General features: G+C 38.0%; 1 protein-coding gene across 1 annotated transcript in view; it reads left to right on the top strand.

The window, feature by feature from the left end:
- LY75 (lymphocyte antigen 75) overlaps positions 1-26,285 on the top strand; it is a 40,763-nt gene extending 14,478 nt beyond the window's left edge. Inside the window, exons 14-35 of the mRNA XM_015868912.3 lie at positions 1,435-1,516; positions 2,102-2,173; positions 3,435-3,558; positions 4,668-4,703; positions 4,944-5,119; positions 6,173-6,237; positions 6,751-6,827; positions 7,947-8,083; positions 9,119-9,224; positions 10,400-10,560; positions 11,260-11,389; positions 13,800-14,032; positions 15,668-15,836; positions 16,842-17,003; positions 17,910-18,032; positions 18,477-18,671; positions 19,015-19,235; positions 20,070-20,244; positions 20,734-20,901; positions 22,148-22,270; positions 22,725-22,892; positions 23,972-26,285. Coding sequence (XP_015724398.1) covers positions 1,435-1,516; positions 2,102-2,173; positions 3,435-3,558; positions 4,668-4,703; positions 4,944-5,119; positions 6,173-6,237; positions 6,751-6,827; positions 7,947-8,083; positions 9,119-9,224; positions 10,400-10,560; positions 11,260-11,389; positions 13,800-14,032; positions 15,668-15,836; positions 16,842-17,003; positions 17,910-18,032; positions 18,477-18,671; positions 19,015-19,235; positions 20,070-20,244; positions 20,734-20,901; positions 22,148-22,270; positions 22,725-22,892; positions 23,972-24,156 — 3,088 coding nt within the window. The 3' untranslated portion in view covers positions 24,157-26,285. The remainder of the gene's footprint in view (positions 1-1,434; positions 1,517-2,101; positions 2,174-3,434; positions 3,559-4,667; positions 4,704-4,943; positions 5,120-6,172; positions 6,238-6,750; positions 6,828-7,946; positions 8,084-9,118; positions 9,225-10,399; positions 10,561-11,259; positions 11,390-13,799; positions 14,033-15,667; positions 15,837-16,841; positions 17,004-17,909; positions 18,033-18,476; positions 18,672-19,014; positions 19,236-20,069; positions 20,245-20,733; positions 20,902-22,147; positions 22,271-22,724; positions 22,893-23,971) is intronic.
- Positions 26,286-27,258: the final 973 nt, after the last annotated feature.

The following is a 27,258-nucleotide window of genomic DNA, read 5'->3' on the forward strand; positions in this document are numbered from 1 at the left end:
CTTGAGAACACACCTGCAACATCTCGCAGGCTTTTCTTTGTTTTTTGGTGCTGCTCTGTCAGGTGTTTCAGGCAGAGTTTAGCATCTTTATTGTGACATGTGTGGGAAGACAGTGGCACAGTCTTAACAAAGAGTTTCTTTGTGTTGCCTTATTTCTCAACATTTCTTGTGCTGTTAAGCTGGGTTTAGGTCCATCCCTCTACATACTAGACTTACGTTCACAAACTTGCCAAGTTCTATCTTAAAATCAGTCTGACAGTTTGTCCGCTGGTTTTTCTAGAAGCCTTCTCCAAACTCTGACCTCTGCTGGCCAGAAATCTCTTTCCCATTCTGAGTCCAGATTTGTTTCTGAGCTGTGCTTCCTTCAGTCACTGTGTACTTTTTCATCATTAAGCTATTCCTCTTGGGGGCTCAGTGTCCTAATTTGTTGGTAACAGTAATTATATCCCTTTCCTTTATTTTTAAAAGCCAGAAAAGAAGGCCTTTAATTCTTTTTAGTAAGCTAATATCTTAAATATTCTGCATTGTTTCAAATATTTCAAAACATTGCTTCCTTCTCTGTACTTGGTACAACGTCAGTTCAGGTAACAGTAGTCCGGATAAATGTATACAGAAACCCTCTACTGTGGCACTGCTGCTTCATTATCTCTGTCAGAACACATTAATGAGTGTGTCTTCTCTGATACTTCGCTGCAGTTGGGTTTCACATTGGCTGTGATGTCAGTAAAAAGTTGTGGTTTTCCTCTCTGCTGTTTTCAGCAGTTGCAAGCTATTACTTTTCTTGGGCAGACTAGGGGATCGGAGTGGATTGCCTTAAACTTCAGTATCTAGAACAAAAATGGTATTTCAAGAAGTATAGGCTGCAGCACAGAACTGAACTTGCAGTTTTACTGACTGTGCCCCTTTTATGAAGTTGCAAAGTTCAGATATGTACCTGCTCTCAGTTTGTTTGTTTCGCTGACAAACCTAAGGGAGAAAAGAGGTCTATTGTTATGTGTGAGTAGAAGTTTTCATGTGGTTTGAGGAAGAGTGTGTTTGAGCAGGTGAAAGGGAGAGGTCACCTGGAGGTGGATGAGGAGAAGCAAGCCAGATAACCCCTGATAGTCTGGGAGAAAAGTATGGAAAAGAGACCTCCATTTCAAGTGACAGTTGTTGAAGTGGTGATTTACTGTATGAAGGAATTACCTGATCTACTTCTCCTACCTTTCTCCCCTTTCTACCACAAGGAAAACTAACCAACACATCCTCTTAAACAGAAATGCAAAGAGCATCTACCCTCTAGGCCATTTTCTGCTTTACCTGCTGCAACATACAGTGGTAAACTTCTGGCTCTTGATACTAAGTATTTGCTTGATACAAAGTAATGCAGTTCCATATTCTTTCTATTAGACATGTTGATACATGTAGTTGGCTTAAAAATTTGTTTATTTACAGCAATGACAGATGGGTATGGATTGGAATGAATAAGAGGAGTCCAGATTCTTTGGGAACCTGGCAATGGAGTGATGATAAACCCGTAAGTTAACTTTTAACCAGGAAATGTCATGTCCTGATTTGTTGGACTAGATTGAAAACTAAATTTATAAATACTTCAGTAAAATTATGGCATATCTTTCAACAGATGAATAATTCAGGGGATGATGCACTTAAGTGCTATTATCCAGGCAATTTTCCAATTAAAACCATATCTTTTTCCAATTAAAGGGATTTCTTTAATAAAATTAACCTGTTATCTGTCTCTATCACATTAAAATATTTTAATGGAGATACAGTAGTAAATATCTAAAAGCTGGTGGAGGGAAGAAGGTGTCTTAATGCAACAGCAGAGGGAAGAGTTGATCAGTTTATCTTCTTGATAGAACAGACCTCTCCAGAAAATACCCTCTTAACTGGAATTGATTTTATTTGCCTGAAAATGTGAGTTTTTTTAATTTATTTTTTCCTTCAATAGTAACAGGGACTTTTTAACCCTCTGATGCAATTATTGCCTTTTAGTGTACATTCTAATAGTGCAAAACCTCATGGGATTGCAAGTTTAAAGAGGCTACCATAGCAAAAATAGTCATGAAGTTATCATTCTTTCATCCTGTCCCTCTTGCAGGTTACTGGTCTTGTCTTGCCACATGATTATCTGGAAGATGAGTATGACACAAGGGACTGTGTTGCTTTAAAGGTCAGTTCCAAGGTTTATAATAACAGCAGCATGTTTATAGGTAAAAGTACTTGGAAGAAGTACTCCTACTAGCTGTATACTGAATTCAGGTTGACTGCTGAAGAATTATCTTTGTATGGTAAAAGGCTGCTAATGTTCCCTTCGTTAATCTATACCTAGTATTGCATTTCCCTTTCTCAAGCAGTTTTAATGAACTCAGTGCTTTGCTAACGCTGACCTGTCATAAGACTTCTGAACTACAAAGTATTTTAGCACTATTTTCTGTTTCAAAATGCCATACTATATATCTGTCAAATATTATACATAGCACTTAGGAAAGTAGCATGGAATCTTAAGCAGGAGAAGCAAAACCAACCTGAGCTCTAAAGTAACTTCTAACATCTTGATTAGTTTTTTTCTGAACTAACAATAGAAAATATGATTGAAATAGTATAGTGGGATGCAGTAGCCAGTGTGGAGTATGTTTGCTCGTTTGCTGTATTTCCTCGCTTACTTGTGCAATAGACTGTACTTTTTGTTCTTCATTCAAGATGTTCTTCATGGCTTATTTCAGTCTCTTAGAACCAATTCTGCTTTTCTGACTTATTGTAGGAAACAATAGTTATATTCTTTTGTTTCTGTTCTCAGTGATTTCCCCTCATTTTCTTCCCGTGTTTGTGACACTAAGCTGAGAAGCTGCCCTCTTCAATGATAGGCTGATGTAAGCATGAGACAAGGAGAGCACTTTGAAGGAGACACTGTGAATACAGTAACCTCACTCCTTTACCTGCTGGGCCTAGATACATGCTCTTTTCACTAAATGAAACAAAATTCTCCTTACTGGAGTGATCAGCAAGACTGAAGTCAGATTTTAAGCTTGATTGTAAGAAATAATCTTATCTTAAAAGATTGCTTCTATGCTATTTCAGATGGGTGCTGCTTCTGAGGAGAAATGAGATTTATTTTTCAGGGCATGGAGTTGTAACGGAGAATTCAATAATAAGCAGAGACAAGACCCCTGTGCTACAAAAAAATAAAGGAACAATGCTGCAAGACAGGGCTTCTGTATATAGGCTAACCTTAAACACTTTATCCAATTGCTTGGCGAGCTTGGTTAGCATCAAGAGTTACAGTTAAAGAGTTGCATATGGTCAGTTTTATAAAGTAAGTTGTGTGGAAGGGACATGATGACTTTGCCAAAGTACTTTTGTAACAACATTTCATTTCACATTTCCGCAGTCCATACTGTGCTAATTCTGTCCTCTGCTCCTATGTTATACAGACCTTTCAGTTTTCACGGAGATCATTTTGGAGATTTTATTTCCATGAAGGCAGAGACCTGGAGTTTTATTTCAAGCCTTTTGATTGTGAGGCTAAACTTGAATGGGTCTGCCAGATAACTAAAGGTAAACTGCATTTGCATGCATTTTGTATGAAAGAGTTTGTTTACATGTTTGCGGTTCCTTTGTGTTAACAGTTTTTGTGAATTAAAGTTGGTGGAATTTGAAATTGAGCATTAATTAGTTTAGGTCTAACTAGCTGAGAGCAGGTCAGCATGTCTGAAATACTGCTCATTATCAAATTGGAAGGTATAATATAGGCAGCAGAGAAATACAAGCAGGAACTAGGGTAATAAGCTTCAGAAAGGCATCATTCATGGTATTTTCTGTGTTTCCATACTATAAGAACAAAAAGCTATCTGCTACTGAGTGATCGTTCTTACCCCGCAGAAGAAACTTTTCAGTGTTTTATTGTATTTCCTCTGTGAACCGTTAGAGGTCAGTACATGAGATGCCTTGCCTGTGCCATAAGCAGCGTACTTAGGATGCTCAAAGACATATCAGAAAATGGCTGTGAGGGGAAGGATGTGTTATCGTGATGTATCAGATGTATTATCCCATATTCCTTCTTGTCCCACGAAGCATAAAGAGAATTCTCAGTAGGTGAGATGACAGAAGCCAGGTGATACTTGTAAATAAAAGACCACAGACATCTTGGGTATACAGTTTACTTCTTCCTGTGGTGAATGAACCTCTTTTCTTTAATTCTGGTAAAGCTGTTGAAGTAGCTCCTCACTGTAGTGGGATAGAGGAGTGGGAGTGCAGAGGAATGGCATGGCATCTCTGCACAGATCCGCATTTTTCATGCAGTATGAGAAGTGCTGTAATCCAGGAGGCTTTTGTGCTTTAGTAGATCATTAAAAGGTGTTTTAGGGCATGAAACATTCCTGTCCTAGGGGAACATAGTTAGGTAAAATATTACTTTGATTATCTTTCTTGGGAGCACAAAAATGCCCACAAACATATTTAAGAGGTATGGAAAGATTCCATTTGTTTTTAATCATCATGTTTCAGACTATTAAACCTAAGCAAGACTTCATCCTCCTTTTTATTTTTTCTCCCTTCCTCATGCATGCTGAGAAGCACAAGTGTAACACATCACTCCTGTTCTGTATGAGCATAGTCTCAATAGAAGGTGAACTGGAAGTGACTGTTCCATTTTTTTCTCTGAACAGGTAGCACTCCAAAGACACCTGAGTGGTATATACCAGGTAAATGGACTTTTAGATACCCTTCAACTTTGTGTGTATAGTTACTGCTGATATATGTTTTACTAGTTGTGTATATCACTACCGTAACACCTTTTGGATAACAGCAGATGTCATGACTGATAGCATTTAAGCAAGAGAATGAGTGTTGACTATTCCTGGTGTCAAACTTAAGTTTATTATATGAAGAAAAATAACGAGTTTCTCAGAGTTGATTTCTTGTGCGATACTTCTTCTGCACAGATGAAATTGGAATTCATGGAGTCCCACTTGTTGTTGATGGAGCAGAGCTGTGGTTTGTACCAGATAAAAACCTGAGCTTTCAAGAAGCTATTTCCTACTGTCAGAAGAATGATAGTGAATTGGCCTCTGTGGAGTCTTACCCAAAACTCAGGACAATATTATCTCAGATAGAAAAGGTAAGGAAGTTTAATCTATCTAACAGATACTTTTCACTACAGGGAGGTTTTGTTGCCAACTTTTCCAATATTAAAATAATGTTAGTCCGTAATTTCTTATTCTATTCACCTTCATTGCTTTTAATTGTATGTAAAAGAAAAAGATGAGTTGAAAGAATACAGTGTCAATATTGTAAAAGAATGATTAAATTTAAGAGTAGCCTCAACAACTGGAAAGAAAAATCTCCGAATGAAGAGAAAATTTCTCTTCATCTGTATGCACCACATTTTCTGCAACTACTTGACTAACAGTTGCCCCAGCTATTAATTTTACTCACGGGATAGCACATAATTTCTTACCTGAGGAGAGGATTTAATTAAAAATGCTGTGATGGTCTGATAGCCTTTATGGAAAGGGGTTTGTGGTGTTCGTTGCACGTAAGTGCATTCTTCTAAGGAATTTTACAAAAGCATTTCATGTTTCAGCACCTCTGTGAGTGCCTGTCTTCAGGCTTGTAAGGAAGCAGCACTTTCTGAAATCAGCAGTTTCTAAGCTCTGTCAGTACAATTTCTCCTGACAGCTCTACCCAGAAGTAGAGATTACAAGGCAGGAGAGACTGAAGATTTGACCTTCTAAATCTCTACCCTACTCACGATCTATTTATTGGTAGACCGTCTGTTGGAAGCACTTACTCTGTGTAAAGTCCTATGAAACCACGTCAGCTTTGGGCTGCTTGCAGCCATGTCATGGTTGTTTGGTAGCATTGCTGCCATGAACTTTGCATGAATTTTGTTTCCAGCACATACTCATGAGAAACTTTGCAGCACTGTCTTTGATTTGTTCCTCATGGGCTTTTTTTTTTTTTTTTTAAATAGGAGGTGCCCATGTCCGTTATTTTGGCACATTCATATCTAAATATATTGTTCTTTATTCTTGAAGAGTTATAAATTGTGTTCATTTAAAAACAAACAAATATTTTAAATCAAAGTGAATTTTGTCATTGGTTTATTGATGATGGGAGTCTGGAGATCTGTTTCTGTAATCTGTAAAATTACCTTTTTTTCCCTCCACAGTTATCAAACAGTGAACAGAAGTGGTGGCTGAAGTTTATCGATTATGGCTACAGCTATCATTCACCGTATGTAGAGTACTCCCTTATTTTAAGCTTGACCCAGTTAGGAAATGTTGTGGAGAACTTAAGCTATAGTCCTGTAGAGATGGGATGCTTCACAGCAAAGTCTGCATTGTGCAAGGCTGCAGTAAAGGACTGGGGGCTTCTTATGAGTGAAATCTTAGCTTTCCAAAGTACTGTGACAACACACTGCTTCAAAAATACTTTAGAAAGGCTCTTGTCCATTGTCATATCTTGTCTTGGTGCAAGCATGCAAGCAATTGCAGCATGTACTGAATAATCTACTCTTGTTCTGCACATCTCTTTTATTTGGGAGTTGATACTACAAAGTAACTGCTGAAAGCTACCAAATATTTGTTCCTGGTCTGGTTTCTTCCCATGTCCTTTCCAGTGTTGTAGGGCATCTCCTAGAAACAGTTCTCAGCTCAGATTTTTGTAAGCACTGGCTCTGTTGCTAGCAGAGTTTCCCCTTGAAGATCACAGCGGATTGGAGATTGACTCTGAAATGTTTGTATCCAGTTTACAGTTATTTCCACGCTTCCATGATCGATCCCTGAGGGACTGCTGGTATGTTTCTAGGAAGAGCTGGTATAGAGGTATGGTTGGTTTTGTTCTTCTGCCCTTGTAGTTGTTGTTATGAAGCAATTACTGCTCTGCTGGAACTCTGATACAGAATACAGATTGATACAGAATTAGGAGCAAATATCTTCTTGGCAACAATCTGATTCAATTTTGAATCTTTTATTTGTTGTTCTTGGGAGAAGCCATGATAATATTTTTGATGACCAGAGGGAAATGTGAATTCAGAAAACAGTATTTTTTGGTTGGTAACGATTGATTGTTAACTCCATTTGTAGCCTAAATTAATTAATTAGGTGAAATTTTTTGTTGTTATTATTATTACTATTTTATTTTTGTGGCTTTTTCATTTTTGTGTATTCTTGATGCATTCTGAGTTCTGAAAATTGAGTGTTAAGAGTAGCTTGACTGAATACCTGCAACTGCATTTGCAGCTGGAGATGTAAATTTCATTTCCACCTCTGCTGGAAGAGGTAAACAAAGCAGTGGAAATGAGTACCTCATGAAGGTACTTGAAGCTGTTTGCTATCAGCAGTGCTTCATACTGGGGAAGAATCTGTGACCTCTGAATACTGAATGAGTTACCCCATCTATTATCATTTCCACTTCAAAGCATGTTTTTCTGTTGTATACTGCTGACCTGTTTTCATCTCTGCTAACCAAAAAAATACAATTGACTAGGAGGCCAGTCTAGTTAATTTTGGAGTAATGGAAAGCAATACTGCCGGGTAGACTCTCAGAAAAGTTGTTTGTTGGTTTTTGTTTTGCTTTAATATGTTTTAGAGCACACATCTTCTATGCTAGAAAATGCTATTAGTCCTCATTCAAAATCTTTTTTTAAATTCAGCTTTTTTCTGTTGAAGTTACCTCCAATTATGTGATGTGTTGCAACTCAAAGTAAGAGATCAGAATCTGGGTCTGTAAGAATAATACGTTATTGTCTCATATGTATAGCATTTACATTTGTCTTTTGCTCTGCTGTTACTTTTCAAGTTTTATACTGCTTTGTATTTCAATGTGGTTGTACTGAAAAGGACTTTGCTTTGGAATGGTCTTTCTCATGTCAAAGTATGTAAAGAAGTAACAGCAAGGTAGAAATTATCTTGACTGTTTCTCAAAACTTACTTTTTTTGCAGACTACCCGGTTAACTGTAACATGAAGCTGCCCTTCATTTGTGAGAAGAATAATGCCTCCTTGCTGGAGAAACACGATCCCAGCTACCGCCCAGTAACAGGAGGTTGCCCTAAGGGTTGGCTTCGATTTCGGAACAAGGTACAGAAATAATACAGTTCAATCATCAGAACCTATCTTTAGTAGATCAGTAAGTTGGAGTGCCTTGCTGAAAGAGAAAACGAAGTGCGTTTAGGAATGAGCTGTGGGATTGCTTTTGGAAACCATGTGCAGTGATTTGAAATCATCCCCTCCAGTTCTCCATTGCCTATGCAGAATTGCTGCTTCTTATTTTCAAAGCAGTAATTTCAGGATTTTCATATTCCCCTCACCACATGGTGAGGTCCAAGAAATTTGGTTTTATTGCCTAATCAATCTTGAGCTCTGCTTTTAAGATAGCGAAGGATTAGAAAAGGATAAGATTTTTGTGGCTGAAATATCTTGATTCTCTTGATGAATAATCATATGCAGCCAGCAAGCTGGCAGACAGTCTGCTTCGCAAGCCTCTTTAGGGATTTCACTTGATTAGGAATTAGAAGAAGCTTTTTAATAAGGAATGAACCAAAAGTCAGAAGGCATACTGTAGTACATTTCAATTCTATTTTACAACGCAGTCATTTGAAATCTTGGTGAGACTGTGATTCCTCCTTTGTGGCTTGTTACTGTTCTGTGTACATAAAAAGGAGCTCACATTAAAACTGGCACATTATGCTGTGCCAAGGTTTGCCACTTTATATTGTTGCAGAGTGTAGCTTTGGAGTTCCCAAGTTGTTTTTCCAAAAGATAGTACGTTGCAATAAAAGACACTTGGTCCAACCCTACTGACTTTCATGTTAACACACGTATAAGTTCTCTTTCTTAAAGCAGTACATGATCATGATGCAGCCAATTAAAAATTACTGATTTCTGATCCTCAATGAATGAGGGACTATTCAGTGAGACTATGGGTCATTTTTATATTTAGTTATTCTGTTAATATAACCAGGAGGACATGCAGCTGATATCCCTTCCGTTTCTGACAAAAAGTAACTATGTTTTATTACAGGACATGAAGTGAGATTTTAAGGTTGGTTTTCTTATCAGTTACTTCTTAGGAAGCAATAGCAGAAAGAAAATTGTATTATGTTTCTTTTGCAGTGCTTCCTAAAGATGAAATCCGAGTATTTAACATTTAATGCAGCTAATGAGAAGTGTGTAACTTTTGGAGGCTCCCTTCCATGCATCTCAAGTCAAGCTGAGCAAGGTATGATGAGCTGGGGGCACTTGTGATATGCAGCTTCCCTTCCAAACTCAGTATAGCTCTGCTTAAGAGCTAGAGCATAAAATCTCTTGCTTCTTTTAAGGTGCACTAGGATTCTGAAAGTCCAAGACAGGATTAAAAATGCATTGTCCATTGTTTGCTAGAAACCTAAGATGGCAATGTGGTCAGCAAGCATTTTAACTTAACCTGTTGTAAAAAAAAGTAAAAAAAAAGGATGAAAAACTCTCCATGTTTTGTTTGCAAGTTAAAAATGTAACTTGCACTGTACTCTTTGTACTCTGAAGGCCATAGTTGTTGTTGTGTCCTGTCAACAACCCCTCAATTGCAAAATCCACATATGTGAAATGGAGGCGCTGACTAAAAGATGCATGCCTGTTTCTCTGGGTTTCTTCAGTGGCCTTAGGAGGTAGCTAGTTCTGACATGTAAATCTTCCATGGGTTTGTGTAGTTCAGAAAATAGGCCAAGGCCAACCTGGCATTTGGCCAGGAGGTAAGACATGTCAGCAGTAGCTAATTACATAGCTTCAATTTGTCTTCTTAATCTAGACAAGCTCAGCGAATGCCTTTGGTGCCTGGGGGTTCACTGAAGGCCATTGTATCATTCCAAAATGTTCAGTAAGTGGGGTCTGAATTTTCAGGTTTTCTTGGCTGAATTTTTTTTCCATCTAATCCTGGCCTCTGTTGTCCAATCCTACTTACTTTTGATGGTGGGGTGGGCACACTTCTAGAATCCAAGAAGTGGTTCTGCTTTACAGGGTATGTCTCCATCTTTCTAGATGGACGGTATTACTTTCTCCATCAGTTTGGAGAGGACAGGAGGAAATTCTTCCTCAGGGAGGCAACAGAAGATCTTACAGACTTGTGGAAAAGCAGATTCTGAAATTTTTTGCATGGATAGAAAGTACTGGATGCAAAGCCAAGTTAAATACATTATTTGCTCCTCATCTGAAGATTTGGAGGACAAATGCCAGTAGTCTTCTCCATTCAGATAAAAGATAACACCAAAATGATGCTGAGCATTTTGAAAATATTAAAGGTCTAGGAAAATGAAGCTAATTAAAGTGGAGTTGCATTTCCTCATTAATGCAGAGTGTTTTTCTAGTGTCTGCTGCTGTTGTCTGAACTACAGTATGTACATTTACTATTTTGCCCAACAGATTTTATAACATCCTTGCTTCCTCAAATGCCGAGAGATATTTGGATTGGTTTGCAGTTTTTGTTCAGCACAAGAGAAAACAAGTGGATAGATGAGAGCAGGCTGTTGTATAGTAACTTTCACCCGCTCCTGACAGGAAGACTGAGGAAAATTCCACTGGATGTAAGTTCTGACTTTGGACTATGAGATTTCTCTGGACTATCGAGTAATAAAATTTTGAATATTGGTTGTATCAAAAGAAAAACAAAACAAAACAAAACAAAAGAAACATAAATCAAAAACCAGTCCAGTTCCCCCAAATGGTAACTTAAATTGGCAAACAGAATGACTGATGGCAATGTACTTCTGTTTGTCTGGACCTTTATTTGAATGATGTCTTCTCAATTGAAATACAGAACACTGAAAGGTAAAGGAAGAAAACCCAAACAACTGTTTGATGACTCATCTGTAATTGCTATCTGTGATTTATAGACTATGTAAATACGATCATCAAAAAGATGCCATCAATAATTATTGGTTCACTTTAGAATGTATCTGTAACCATCATACGTTGGTATTTGGCTTGCTGTTCTACCGTGGTGGAACATAATAAGTGTAATGGAATCACACCCGCAAACAAGATTTATTTTAAGCTTTATTTTTTTAGGCATTACTTTAATGTTCTTCCCCCATATCTAGCTTACAGATTCTTTTTGAGTCCAAGCACCTGGTACTGTTTGTAAAATAGGCAGACTGTATTACACCACTCCTTTGAAAGTTCTTAAACAAGTTCAGACAGATCACGTTCTCCTAGCCTTACGCTCTCTACACAAGTGTGTTTATACCTTATTATAGTCTGATAAGTGTATCTCTGGTTTTCAGCTTTTTGATGAAGAATTTAACAACCAGTGTGGTGTAATCCTCAATGATCCCAAGTCTCAGTATGTTGGAACATGGAATTTCACTGCTTGCGCTGACAGGCACTTCTTGGGTATCTGCCAGCGTCCTATAGGTAAGTCTGGAGAGTCAAAATAAATTGGAGCCAGAGCTTGCTGTTAAGATACGTGTGCCAGGAGACCTTTTAGTGTGTCTAAATCATTGCACTTGAAGAGCAAGATGCTTACAGATTATGAGCTGGTAATTCTGGAAAAGGATAACATGAAGGGTGATCTGGGGTAATTTTTTTTTCAACTATGTATAATTTTCTCTTTTCTTTTTCATCACCCAGTTCAGAAATTGTCAATTTTCTTGAAAGACTCTGAATGTGTGGTTTGACTGAAATCATACTTAAGCCTTTCGTAGCTTTAAGATTCTGTGGGTATTGATGCCATGTGCATCAAGGATTGGAACAAGTGGTTCCGTCCTCCCCTGTAAAACTGGCAGAATTGAAATCTTGGGAAAAATCTCACAATACTTCCATCCAGCTTAAGCATCTCTGCTTTTTAGCACTATCAGAATAAGAACTATCATATATTCATGAAGCTAAGATCAGCCTCCCCAGAGCAAACCTTGCAAATCTGAACTTAGAATAATATTCTAGTACAGCCATGTAGGTCAGTCGGCACTGTGTACTGGTACTGCATCAAACATATGTACCTACTCTTGCATTAATTACTGCTATGGTCTAACATTCAGCATACTTACTTTTGAAAATGTTCCGCTATGCAAATAACCCTCTTAAATAACTAACATAACTAACACTTCCTTTAAAAAAGGGGGGAAAAAAAGTTGTGCAAAATGAACACCCAAGAAAAAATAACCACCTTCTTATTTCTCAAACAGGCAAATTGATTTCTATCCCACAAAAATATTTTTTATTCCAGTGCCAAATAGTTTAGAAATACCAAGTTTCCAAATTTGGAGCTTTGTGAGGTGAGTTGTAGTCATGTAGAAAATGGAAAATGAATCTTTAATTAAAAGAAAGTTGGTGATTTATCTGTGTAGATCAGCACGTTGTCAGCCTGGTCTAACCAAAGCATCATGCGCTTCCTCCTAGCCAGAACTGCAGAAGTTGTAATGAGAGAAGGTTTGGGACTGCCAAGGAATATATCTGTCCTGGTCACTGATGATTCAGATCTTAAGATGATTCAGATTGGAATGGACCTCAGAATGTTGCAGGGACAGCTGTGCGACCAGTCCCTGTTGCCTTGAGCTTTATCCTGTAGGGAGAAAAATAACTTTGGGTTCCATGGAAGTCTTGGCGTGATTATGATTTGCACGACTTCTCAAGATGCTCATAATCAGCAATTACTTATTTTCTCTTTCAAAAAGGAAAATTTTCCCTACTAACTTGTTTTCCACTTTGGATGGCCCTTGATATGTGGTGACAGTTTTGGTTCCGTGATTCTTATTTGGAAGCTGTATATGAAGCGAAAGCATTTGGCAGCAGACACAAACAACATGCAAACAGTCTGTTTCAGCTTGTCACTTCTATGGTTTATTGAAAGCTGTAAATAGTACGTAAATATCAGATTTCTATGATGTTTCTCTGTTCTTATGTTTTGAAAAATGGCCTCGTCAGCCTATCAATTAGCCACTTTTATGCTATTATGAGTGGAGCTTTTTTTGCCTCAGGGAGCCTTTTTCTGCTTGACATACCTTCGGTGTCAGTCTTTTTCTGCCTTTTGGAGAGAGATGGCTTATTTTTGGTTGTGCACCAATTTTGATGGGCTACCAGCTTTGCATGCTTTAATTTACCACCCATGGAAATGTTTGCATCTTTTATTACCTGCTATTGCAACGCATCTCTGAGCTGTCTGCCTTCAGTATGATGCTGATAACTGCGATAAGGCTGAGTACTTAAAACACAAACAGCGAGTTACACTCCTCCCTGTGCGAGATAGGTTTTCTGTAATTAGTTCAGTGCGTGTGGAGACAGAATAAATTCTCTCTGTATCTACGGATGGCAATAAAGAACTCTGGGACTTTGCAGTATGCTGCAAGATCTGCACAGATGAGTTTTATGGCCCATTGGATTCACATACACACAAATCCATGGGCTCCATAGAGATGAATGAATCAAGTATAGCAGTTGCTGTCTTGCTGCAGAGAGCAGTCATTTTTCCATTGCTGTATTTAACTAAAGTTACAAAAGGTGTGAGCTTTTTTTCCCTCCAGTAAATACAATTTCCAAAGTTATTTAGCAGTTATGTAAAAATAGAAAATACATGTAGCCAGATTGAAGGAGATTTAAAAATAGATTGGCTGAAAATAACCCCTCCTGGATTTGTGTATGTTCTCTATCTGAAGTGTCAAAGGTGTTTTCTCCTAACTAAAATCATGAGTATAATCTGCTGCCTAGGAAAATAGTTTTTGATACCTTTTTTTCCAGGGTGGAATACAGATGGGTTTTTCTGTTTGTTACCGAGAAATTGGAATGTGTTCCATTGCTTAGCTACCTACTAACTGGATTTCTTCATTAGGTATAGGTGCTGCTGATAACCAGACAGAGCAAGTCCTCAATGACGCATTTAGCTATCAGAATGTTCAATACAAAGTAATTCTGAAGAATTTGACCTGGAATGATGCAATGGCTGCATGCATAAATCACAAGATGCAACTAGTTAGCATCACAGATCAGTTCCAGCAGGCTTCTCTCGCTGTTCAGGCTGCCCTTCATGATTACCCACTGTGGATTGGACTCTTCAGCAGAGATGTAAGTTTTATTATCCCTTTGTATTGTGGCTTATGGTAGTTTCTAAAGTTGTATGAAATAGCAACTGGGATAAAGAAATGCAGAAATAAATGAGTTTTGGGAATAGCTTTCTGTTTAGTGCTAATGACCTGGAGGGTCTCGAGATTCATGTTCCCAATCTTCAGTTCTCCAAGTTACAAAGTTAGTTGTCAGACTTTGCTGAATGGGTTGATGAAGAAGAGCCTCTTTCTTTTAAAAGATTATACCATGAAAGGATATACTGTAGGTAGCAGTAACACAGGTTGTGGAATTGCCTTTGTCTCTTTTGTTAAGGAGTGGAATTGATACTGCCATTTGATATCATCACCACTGTTTACAGTACCACTGTAAAAAGATAACTCAAAATCACTTTAAAAGGGAGAATCTAGAAGTGGCAGTTTCCAAAATGAGTCACTGAATGCTTCTGGAGACATTTAACTTGAACTTGGTCCATTATTTAGTGTTATTTTTGTTAGGTTCTGCTTCATTGCTTAATGTTTTTTACCCAGAGAACCTCCTGGAGGTCTCCGGTGTGCACAGAGAGCTCCTTTGCTGTTCATGAAATGGGTTGGACTTGATTACAAAGTCGTATGGTTTTTTTTATCTCACTTTTGTCTTGAGATAACTCCAAGAAAAATGGCAAAAGTGGTTTGAAGAGTGCCTCACGATAAAGGCTGATTGTGCTCATTTGGCATCTGTGCTGTTGTGATCTTCCTGTGGCGGTAACGGGCTACTGAATATTCTAGGCAAAGCAGGGGAAAGATAGAACTTTGGGTGTATGCTTCATGGGGAATATTTTTTAAAAGGAAACAAGCATTTTATCTTGATGAAGAGACCAGAACAACTTACTTACCCTCCTCTTTTGAATCTTTATCTGTAAGCAAAGATCAAATGAGTCATTTTGCTGCGTACAGCTCAGACATGCAGTAGATTTTCAATATTGCAACACTCTGTTGCTTGGGCACAATTAAAAAGTCACATGAAAAGAAATTCTAATGAAACTGGTCAACAGGGCTTGTTATTCCAGCGCTGGAATCTTACACATGGAAAATACAAGGGAAATTAAATTACCAAGTGTGAGGGGGGATTTCCAGAACACTTTAAATGTAGGGTTCTTAAAGGATAGCGTGATTGTTGTACATGTTCTTATTCCTCCTGCATCCTCCAGGGTCGAAACACATCTCATTTATTAAATTAGTTAAATACCTAATAGATTACTTTTAACTCACTGTGGAGAAAACTGAGACTGGGCCTTGGTTTCAGATTTTATCAGCTTTCCAAAATGAGATAAAATTATCTGCCATTGATTTACAGGCGCATATGATATAATTTGGACATCTCTTAGTCAGGCTTCCTTCTATAACTTAGTTAAACAAAAAGTTTGCTGTCTAATTCAACTAATTTATTTTCTCACAATTGTGATTAAAATAATGATTGAAGTAACAATCAAGTTGTGAAATTAGTTGAACCTTGAGGAGTTCACAGCAGAGGCAGACACTGAGAGTGCCATCTGTTCAGCTCTTTCTGGACAGTGTAAATACTTCATGTTTTCTGTACCACATATATATATATATATATTTACTAAGTAAGCTCATCCCTTTCACTCAACAATGCTAGGGTGGAAAACATTATGGCTGGTTGGATGGGAAACATGTAAGCTTCAGTCGCTGGTCTGAAGACGATGAAGAGACAAGTGAGGAGTGTGTGTATTTGGATACTGATGGCTTCTGGAAAACTTCTGACTGCTACTCTGAAAATCGAGGTGCTATTTGCTACTCACCAGAAAGTACGTATCTGAGCACTGTACTTCCAAAAGCTGCATTTTGTCATATGGTTAAATATATTTGGAAATTGCAGATTGTCACTTCAAAATGAAAACTTTTTTTATTGCACTCCCTGAGACAGGTTTGTTTAAAATAGGGTTACTTGCACCTATTGATCTTAATCCATAAGTTACTTACAAATGAATTCAGTGTGACTGGTTTGGGCCAGACTGTAGCTTTTATATCATCGACTGGTTACAACAGCTGCACTGTTTCCATAAGACAGTATAAGAAGATTCTGCTAGCTCTGTACTGTTAACATCTTAATATTGTGAGCTCCGACATCTTAATATTGAAATCCAGAAATCTCTTAGTTGACTGAAGTCTGTACAGGGAAGGAGACCCATGGCTGTATTGAGGAGAAAGGCGGCATGTAGATGCCAAGTTAAAAGGCACACATCAAAGTCATCCTCAGTTCACAACTGCTCTAAACGTGTACATATCATAGGACAGCCTTGGGTGGGATATGTGTGTAGCATGGCCGCTTTCTCAAAAGTGAAAAGATCTCAGAGAGATTGTCACAGATTTATTCCCTATGGAACCATTATATACTCCTGTTTATTTAGGGAGAAGACACAGTTAAGACACTGTTGTACATCCTGAGTCACAGCAATATACTTGGTGTCGTGGCATCCCTAATTAATTGATGCTCTCACTTTCAGCAGCTGCAAGAAGAATTATTCTCACCTACAAAGTATTAGATAAAGCCGTTGAACCGGGGTGTGTTGCCAGCTGTGGCACCTGTAACACTCACTGCCATTTTTGTTACATAAAGAAATAAATCAAACCACAAGCGAGCAAATCACCTCGCTGCCATGAAGAAACTGAGAACAGTAACATATCACACACTTACAGGGCGGTATTTCTGTTTTTCCTGCATGTTTGTGAATGATGCCTGAAAATTGCTGTTTGTTTGATTAACTGTTAAAATAACACCATGTTGTCATTGTTTTCCTTCCCTTCCTTAGAGAAGAATGAAAAAGAACAAGTAACACAAGTTAAGTGCCCGCATAAGATTAAAAATACACCCTGGATATCATTTAGAAACAATTGTTACACTTTTATGATAACAAAAAATAGATGGCGAGAAATGAAGTCTCAAGAAGCTCATCATTTATGCAAGAAAATGAGTAAGTATTTATTCAAACTATGGGTATTAAAGGCATACCAGCTTTTAAGGGAGATGAGTTACAGATCTCGTTTGCTGTCTTAAAAGGACAACAAAGTCAGCAATGAGGGAGGCTGCAGCATTCGAGAGCATGTACCAGTGCTGCACTGCCTGATGCTGTTTGTGCTCGTGCTGCTCTGATTAGAAGCGTTTGAGAGGGAACTGATTGGGAATTACTGAATTCTGAGAACTTTAATAAACAGAAAATGCCCATTCTTGTTTTATGTAAAATCAGCAACTTTTAAATAGTTTGAGTAATTTTTTTGCCCTTTGCAGCATTCTGGATTTTCAGTCACATCTCCTTTTGTCTTTCATCTTTCTTCTGTGGAACACTGGAGTGAACAAAGTAAACAGGCTGAGAGCAGCCCAATTCAGGAAAGCACGCGGGCTTTTCCTGACTGTCCTGAATGAAGCAGATACTTATAAAGCTTCCCTCTTATGTTAAATAATTACTCCTGGCATGCACGTGCATGCTTCTTGCCATAAACTGATCTTTCATGAGTTGATTTCAGTTTGTTCCTCTTACTTGAACAGTGTTAAGGCAAACAGTATGAAGAACATTGTGAAAGACTGCTGATAATTTTATGTTCTACACAGACAGTTTGTAACTACAGGAAACTCTTTGTGATGGTAGAATCCATAAGAATCTCCAGGGCTGAGTCATTTGCTTATTTGAACCAACCTAAACCAAGGGAAGCACTGCTGACAACACCTTAGAGAATTGTTTTTTCCTCTCTTCATTTGGTTTTTTTTCCTTGCTTTTACACTTTTTTTTGACCCATCTTAGTAATTACTAACAGCAACGAAAAGTAATTTATGTTATAAGTGAATCTGTAAGAAAGTAACGTGAACAAAAAAATTTCAACAGACCCAGAAGCCTTTGTTCTAAGTGTTCGAGATGAAGAGGAAAACAGTTTTGTTACTGAGCAGCTTCATTCATTCAGTGGTCTGGCTGTGTGGGTCTGGCTGGGTGTCATTTACGATGATAGTGGTGAGTTCTACATTTTCTTTCTTTTCTGTTTTTTTCTTTTGTTATAACTGGATTGAAGACAGTTTGCAGCATTGAGTGCTTCTTGCGTGCTTCAGTATACAACCAAAGTCACGCTGCATGCAAACATGCAATAATCATTTGTCTTTATATTTATCTTCTAGAAGAAAATAACTGGACAGGCTTTCTGTCTGAGTCATAATTAAATCCAGTATGTGCTGTTTTGTCTAGATTTGATTTCCCTGGAAAGCAGGATGTGGGGCCTGGATGAGTAATGCTAACATATTTAGCATTGTATACAGAAGCGATTTACAGTAATTTAGAGCACTGCTGATTTTCCCCCCCTCCTCTCCCCCCGAAGTGAATATCTGCTAATGTCCTTAAAAGCTAAATGATATTTGTACACACAATGCCAATGTTTTGATAAGTACACAATATTTTCCACAGATAAAGTTCTGAAGTGGTATGATGAAACACATCTGACTTACAATAACTGGAGGCTGGGAAGACCGATCATAAAGAAGAACAGCTTTTTTGCTGGTGTGAATCTTGATGGTTTCTGGGATATTTATAATTATTCTCAAAGTTGGCAAGCTCATCACTATAACGTGTACAGTATTCTCGCCTGCAAAATTGAAAGGGGTAAGTGGTGGAGTGTTGGATGAGGGTTGTAATTTAAGTCCTGGTCCTGCAGCACCTTCTATGTATACATACACAAGGCTTTGGTTTTCATTCCCACAGAAACACGTAGAACAGCTGTCATGGGCTCTTGTGGACATAGGGTCAGTCTGTGCCAAACTGCTGTGATATTCTGATCAGAATGAATGTGTTCCCTCATGGTGTTCAGAATACCAGAAGAAAACTTACATGATATAAGCAGCTTCTGACTCTTGAATTGCGCGTTAGAGATTGATTTTAATACTTCCACGTGTTCCTAGTTGTGTGACTGAAATGCACAGAATTTCTTCTTTTTTCTTTGAAATAGGACCCCAGCAGCACAAGCCCCCACTGCCTGAGTTCATTCCACATGGAGACAGAAGATACAGAATCCTTCAGAAAAAGTTAACGTGGTATGATGCAGTGAGAGAATGCAAGCAGAACATGAGTGATTTAGCAAGTGTACACAGTGAATCACAGCAGTTATTTCTGGAAGATATCGTCAAGCAGGATGGCTACCCGCTGTGGCTTGGGTTGTCCATTCATGATGTAAGTATGTACTTTTGGTAACCTCAGTAGCAGAGTTTGTAAATAATTCTCTGCACAGAACATAAAATATTTTCCTATATTTTTCTTCTGGATTCGTGGAAGCTCCATTTTCATGTAATGGTCATAACTTCAAGGCTCTCTAGGAAGTTGTGCATCTCTTCCTCCAGGAGGCAGCTGCAGATCTTATTCCATCTCTGCTTTATCCTTGAAGCCAGGATTGTGTGTGTTCCCAGCCCTGCTTCCTGTACTGCTCCCCAGGGCTGCCTCTAGGACTGGTAGTGGGAGGTAGCTGGCATAGAGAGCACAAGCATCACTTCCACATGTACCCTTGCTGTCTGTGTCCCCTTTATGGTTTTGAATGAGTCCCTCCACTTCTCACAACTCCGTCTTCATTCTCTAGCGTTTCCAGCAGTGTATCTGAAGTGTGAGCTGATGCTGCAAACAGATCCAGAGCTGGCCAGCTCTACTCACTGCAGCCCAGCAGTTAGCAAGTCTAGTAATGTTCATATCAAGGAAGATAGACTGCTCAAATGGAACAGCAGGACTAAATTAAGGTGTTCCCTGCAGAATAATACAGACACATTGCAAGTTTAAACTTGAAAGGATACCATATTTTTTCAGTTGGAAGAAGTAGCTATGATTTCAGTGTTAAGAATTGGTTGGAAAATGCAGTTTTACACATTTATTCAGTGAGGATTGAGAGAGGAAGGCACTTTCATTTTGATTTCTTGCTGATGGATAACTGTTGCTACGTGACTTACTAATGGCTGACAAGCATTAAACCACAACCATTTGCAGCAGCTTGAAAGTTGTTCGTTTTTTTTCTTTACTTAGGGAAGTAAAGCTAATTTTGAATGGTCAGATGGAAGCAGTTTTGACTATTATCCATGGGAGCTAGAAAACTCAAATACAACTGAGAACTGTGTTCTGCTGGATACTAAAGGATCTTGGAACCGTGCAAAATGTACAAGTGTTGCTGAAGGAGCCATTTGCTATAGCTTTTCAAATGGTAAGTGTAATGTTTTAAAGTATTTTCTGTAGCTGTCTTGTGTATTGTCCCATTACATGCTTTAGTTAGAGCTGAAAGACCATGCTGGGTTGCTTCTTTAAGAATTTTCTATCAGGAATGATGGAATGCTTTTAAATATGATATTTATTCTCTCCATTCTACTGAAGTCCTGGTCATCTCTTGGTCACCTGTGTTGTATCAATTCTTATATGTCTTTTTCTGAACCAAAATCTGTATGAAACGCATCAAACTTTGAAACGCTCTGTAAGGCAAGGAAAAACAAAATAGTTCCCAAGCCTCTGGGACTTGTCTCATGTCCATTTTCAAGTAGATTCATCCACTGCTTGTGAAGAAGGAAGGTATGCTAATGGAATTGGGGCTGCTGGTAGGACAGGTAGTTCTTGTTGATTTTTACTTTCCTTTTACTACAACAAAGAAACTGCACAAACTCCTGCAGCAGGAATAATTCCAGTATCTTTATTTTTCCAGAGAGACAATCGGATCAAAAGCAAGTGAGCCAAGCCTCAGGATGCTCCCAACTTAGTGGAGAACTACCGTGGATACAGTATAAGGATCACTGTTACGCATTTGACATGGCTTTCTACAATTTTTCAGTATATAACGTGGAAGACGCTAAGAAAGTCTGCAAAAAACTGAGTATGTTTAGACTCTTATCACATTACAACCTACAATTAGTCCTCTGTACAAAAAGAATTAAAAAGGCAAAACTGAAGAACTGATACTAGTTAGACTTTGGCTTTTCAGCTCTACTTCTTAATTTAGGAAAAATAACAGCTAGTTCTAGCTTTGAACATCTCATTAAGGTTCTTGATACTTGCATATCTGCAAAGGAAATTCAGGTGCCCGTTGACAGAGGATTTTGAAATGTGAGGGTTAAAGGTTTGGAGGAAAAGCCTGCATTTCTATACAGATAGGTTTCTTTGAAATAAAATTAGTGCTGTCAGCAGTGCTTTTTGTTTGAGGCTTTCGTTAGCTACTTGCAAAGTTATCCCTATCAAATAGTCCAAAGCACATACAGTGTAGGTGGTATTAGGGCACACAATATCACTAAAAATATTAACTCCGTCAAACGAAAGGATTTTCTCTCCTATGTGGGGACTGTATTGCAAAAGATAAGTTTAAGCAGCCTTGTGTGCAGAGTCTTTGAACTTCTTTCTTTAGAAGCTAGTGACTGTCATAATGTTTTGTCATTTCATGATGTGAAGCTAAACTCACTAGGTAGAGGAGGAAGAAAAACAAGTGCTTAATAGACCCAGTCCTGAATGTAACTTTCTGTTCAGTCCTGACTGGCCTACTGGTTGAAAAAGAAAGTAATCTTCCTCTAAATTAAGGTTCTGGCTTGTATTTGTATATACTGGTAAAGAACGGGTATGCTCTGAGCCTGTCCTCATTGTAGTTTTTCTCTTCTAGCTCCTTAAATACTGTTACACTGTATATAAAAATCTGAGGTATGGTGGGGGAATGATATAGAAATTAACTTCCCTCAGCAAAATGCTAAACCGTTCTTGCAAACGCTGAGCTTTTGTTCAAGTAAATACTTCAAAAAGGCTTGTCACTTGGACAAGACTGGTAGTTCTGAATCAGGGATGTATCTTTTGGTATGTTCCTTGTAAGTATTCCACAGCTGCCGTATGTTTACACCATTTTATTTCATGTGACCTGCCAACATAACCAGACACCTGAAATGGTCTTGCATACCATTACACTGTACTTGAGGGAGGGGGAATATCTGCCTTCCTTCTGCTGGTTACTTCAAATTGATGTCGTAAGCCCAAATTGGCAAATCTTTTCCTGTTATAATTGTTCCTGCAGAAAACTTCATGTATGAGCACAATGTAAACTGTTGATGTTACACTTCTGACCATTTTTCTGTTCCCCTTAGATCCTTCAGCAGCCCTTCTGTCCATAGGGGATGCTGAGGAGAATGCATTTGTCAGCATGCACATAAAGGAAAATGATCTAATTACTAGGAAAGTATGGCTTGGACTGACTCAGAGCTCTAAGGGTAAGAAGCAGCAATGATTATGAGTATTTTGTGTAGTAAATTAAAAAAAAAAAAATGGATAAATCCTCAAATGAGAATGTAGTTGTATAGTATTGGTAGCCCCACACTAACACCTGCCTGGGGTTAGCATCCCTCATTGAGCAGTGCAGAGCTCTCTGGACTCCTCCATATATTAAATCTCTTCCTGCCATACATTTGAGATAATCAGGAATAAGTGGCATCGCTTTTCTTTGACACTGTCATTGATACCTAATGGTGATGTCTTATCTGTCCCAATAAATCAGATCCTAAGGATCTGGAGGTGTGGCTAAAAGCGATGTGTTTGTACTTAGTGCTTTTAATATATGGGTTATATTATCAGCTTTGCTTCTTTTTTTAGTGTAAAGAAATCAGTAGTTTGTGAGCTACCTTACTGTAATTTTGGTGACCTAATTTAGCAAATTTTTCTCAACAGGTCAGTCCCTGCACTGGCTTGATGGCTCATCAGTTAATTACGCCAACTGGGATAACAGAACCACAGAACTCAGTGAAAAATGCAGTGTTATCATGTCCACAACTGGCAAGTGGTCCAAGGTTGACTGCAGTCATAGTCAAAGCAGAGTGGTTTGCAAAGCTCCTTTAGGTACGTGAGCACTGATCCGAGCAGATGTTAAAAGCTTCACTGACTGTATTCAGGATTTTTTTTTTTTTTTTTTTTTTTTTTTTTTGCTGGTGGATGCCTTTTTTAAGTAACTAAAAGTGCAACTCATGAAAGAACCTTTCGGTAACTGCCTTAAGCAAGAGCCTTCTGTGACCGTTCTGCCACGAAATGACATTCCCCTTAAGATATGATATACAGAGAAACCAGGGGACTAGGAATTTGCTTCCACTGTCCATTTAAAGGAGAGGGTTGAAATTTGCACTTAGAAGGCAATATAGAGTAGTTGCTGTGACTTTTCTTTTTAACACAGGGTATCATTTGTGGGTGAATCTGTGTAGGTATGAGCAGAAAGGCTTATGCATTTAAGCAATGTTGAGTAAACAGGTAGTGAATACTTGTTTTCAGTCTTGAGGAGTCTTCTGAAACTGGTCCCACAGCCATACTCCACTCCCATACTCAGGGAGTATGTTAATGCCTCACGTTTTGCTCTGCCTGGGAAAGGAAACAATCATCTGAGCATTAAGCAAATTCCTGAGAAGCAGTGAAATCTTTCTGATTTTCGTATGCATTTTAAATTAAGTTCAGGAATAGATTTAACTTGAAGGAAGACCTCAACAGGATTTTTTCAGTCCAAGGGAGATATAAATTTCCTCCAGGTGAAGAGAACACACAGACTTCATCAAAAGAAATAGCTGTTCACGTTCTTTTTCACCACACCACTTACAGGAGAGGATGTATCACATTTCTTGCTTGAAATGAGTGCAGAATTTCTGGAGCAGCAAACTAGTAGGGTTTTTAACCTCCACAGGTCCCTTCCAACACATCACAATTAGAAAACTAACAACTGAGTTATTAAAATAAACAGATGCTAATTCATACTGGAAACTAACTTCCAGTTACTGAAGGCTACTAACCTGGCGAACCAGTTTGCCTTGACTGAAGCCAAATGATATCTGCATAAATGCAGCAGTAGTAGAGTTCAGCTACCTAAACATTAACCCTGTGAAAATATTTGTACCGAGGCTCTTAAAAATAACTGTTTTTTCTTTGTTCTGTTACAGGTTCTAATCACACCGGGGTGGCTGTAGCTTTTGCCCTGCTAATTATCCTCGTCCTTGTTGTCGGATTAGTGTGGTTTATCTGTAAAAAGAAGCGTCTTCACTGGAGTGCCTTCTCTTCTGTACGTTATCAAAGAGGGATAAATGATGATGAAGCTGATGATGTATTCACAAAAGATGGCTATTGAGAAGAACTGTTCCTTCTAGGTGATTTAGCATGAACTTCACTGTGTGAAGCCGTAAGGACTGAACTACTTGATGTTTTGTTACTTCTTTTTGAAAAAGTGATAAGGTTATTAACAGGGGCTGAGTTGTGTTCCTTTATACAAGTGTGCAGTTTTGATTCAAGCCCACGGTAATTATTTACATTCGGCCTCAGTTGTTTAAGGTACAAGGTCTTTTGGAGTTGTGTAATGTATTTGAATTTAGAGTATTATTTTCCATCTCTTTACTGGAAAATGTTTTTAATTAAATAATTAATGATGACTTACTTCATGCAATGTCACCTTATTTGAACGCATGAATTCTCTAACTCTGTACAATTTCTACTCAGTAACTTAAGGCCAATGATGTGCCATTTTGATGTGTTGAGGACTGTGCTGCTAGTGTTGGATTATCTAGCTAGCACGGAGAAGGAAGCGCTTGGTTTAGCGATATTTGTAACGAGTTGTTATGAATTCTGATACAGTGGGAGCAAAAGGAGTTATCAGACAATGAAGCATTCTTTCCTGTCCGTCTAGAATTTAAGTTTTCATGTTTCAGGGAAGGAAGAAGAGAATGTTGTTACTGTCTCGCCCAGATTAATGATAATAATAAACAAGTTATACTGGTCGAGATACAAATATTGGAATCAGTATCTAGACATAGGAGAAAAATTGAAACATTTTAACAAATGCACTTAGAGTAGCATTTAGAAGAAGAATTACTCCATTCTATCCCATGCCTTCAAACTACTCTGAAATTATAGACCTCTTTGACTTCCTTCTGGATAAAATGGTAATGACAGAACACCTCCATTCTATAATCTGTTGCAGTGTGATGCCTGAGGATGGGAGTGTTACAGTGTTTTATCTCCTTTAATGAGATCCTTCTGACACTTTACCTCCAGTAATGCTGTTGGTTTTTATTATGGTTAAATGCTTAAAATATATAAAGTGGAATATCTGCTATCTGTCCAAGAAATAACGAAGGAATATCTAAGGAAGGAATGAGGAAGAATGTATGGTAAATTAAGTTATGTATGTAAATGCTAAAAACTTGAGTATTTTACATAAAACTTAAACTTGTTTTTTGTATGTGATGTGATGAATGCACTCCAAAGAAAGCTATAAAGGGAAAAAGGGAAGACAGCTTGTTGTACACCTTCTAATGATTTGATCAGTGTTTTGAAGAAGCCCTCACACTTCTTCAGAGCACAGTACAAAGGGCAGGTGTTTACTTTCATGAAGGAGTATATGCAAAAGACCAGATCCACCCCCTGTGCAGTAATAATGGTGTGATATGATGGACAGGAGTACATTTGGTCTGATGTGCTGAGAAGTTTACTACTGATTTCTCTGGAGCAACATTGCGAGGTGATAAATAATGTTCAGCTGCCTTATTTCCCTGCAGTTTACTGAAATGGACAGCACTTTCCTTTGTTCCTGTTTGCACTATTTTGATAAGCAGGTGTTGTTTATCATCTGCATTAATAATAGAAACCTCTTGTAGATATCACTTCAGTACCTGTTGAATAGCACAGTGAAGGAGCTTAGCCAAAGAAATGTCGTGTTTGTTAGTTTGCTGGTTAAGAAGCAAGCACTTTTGTTGTTTATTTGGTACTTGGGCACAGCTGTGAACGTTTCCTTTTTCTTTCTTAATGGGGTAGTTGCTTTGCTGAATGACTTCTAAATTAATGAGCTTTAGAAACAAAAAGTGTTGGTCGTTGTCCTTGTCTCACAACAATAAGTGGGAAAATATGTTGAAAATCCTGTTTGGAGATTTACTGGTTTTATAGGTGTTTATACTTTTTGAACGCTTTTAGTTGAGAAGCTGAAGTTGAAAGTGGAAATTAGTGATAAAAATCCTAAATTCCAAAATATAAATATATGCTTTTTATAATTTAAAGGAAAAAAATGTATATTTTATTCTTATGAATGATGTAAATAATTTTGTAAGGCCCCTTTTCTATGTTTGTTTCCTCACACCCAAGTTGTCTCATCACTGGTAACTCTCATTTGAACAAGCACAGCTGCCTTAGTGCAGGTGAGTAACCCACTTCAATTGAAATGCACAGCAAGATTATTACTGAAAGAATAAAGCTAAATAAAACACTAAACTGCTTACACTGGTTTTATTTCCAGGGAAGCAGTTATCAGAGCTATGGCACAGCTCATTCACCGCTGCATCAAAAAGCACAAAGTAAAGGGGCTGTGATCACTATTAATGCTGCCACGATAAGAAAATAAATAGGAGAGCTCATCAAAATCTTTTTCATATATTGAAAAGGAGCATCAGTAACTTTCCAGCTTAAAACATGATTTATTATGCATAATTATTTATACTAAGCTGCTTGCGTAGTTTGCACAGACCTGCCAGGCTCTGAAGTCTGAGTAATACAAAGGCTGAGGTACACCTGGCTCTTAATTAACTTAATTGATACAGCTGTTAACCACAAGTGCATGCACAAACTGCTGTCTGGGGCTAGTGCATTTATTTTATATCTATTTAGAGCATATAGTTATCTAGTATTCAATTGTGTGTGTGTGTATATATATATGTATATATATATATATATATAAATAATTGTATTTTTATATGTATATGTTTATATATATGTATTTATATATATACACACATACACTTGGAAAATGAAATACACTATCTATTCATTGCTTTGGACATATATTAAACATCCAAAGAGTATTGAAAGGAAATAATAAAATGAGAGTTATGTGTATATTTATGTATATAGAAAGATTATTATTATTTTTGGGGGTGGTTACAAATAAATACCAAAACATTACAACTTGTTCACTGCTGAACGTAAGGCTTTAAATGATGCTGTTATGCTCATAAACAGAATGAATGTGACCAGCTTTTATCAAGAAAACAAATTTATTACTGACCAAATTACTAAGTGGGCTTTTAATAGAGCAGTGCTGGACCGGGGAATACCAGATTGGGAGCCGCAGGGAAATTAAAATGGCTGCGGTGTTGAAAGCAGCTGAAAGAACAAGCCCTGCACATGCGCAGTGTGGGCGGCTCAGCTGTGAACCTCAGATGTCTCAATAAACAGCACAACATGCCCA

The sequence above is a fragment of the Coturnix japonica genome, chromosome 7 (genome assembly GCF_054131305.1).
Source record: "Coturnix japonica strain WE chromosome 7, WE-NBRP24, whole genome shotgun sequence".
NCBI lineage: Eukaryota > Metazoa > Chordata > Aves > Galliformes > Phasianidae > Coturnix > Coturnix japonica.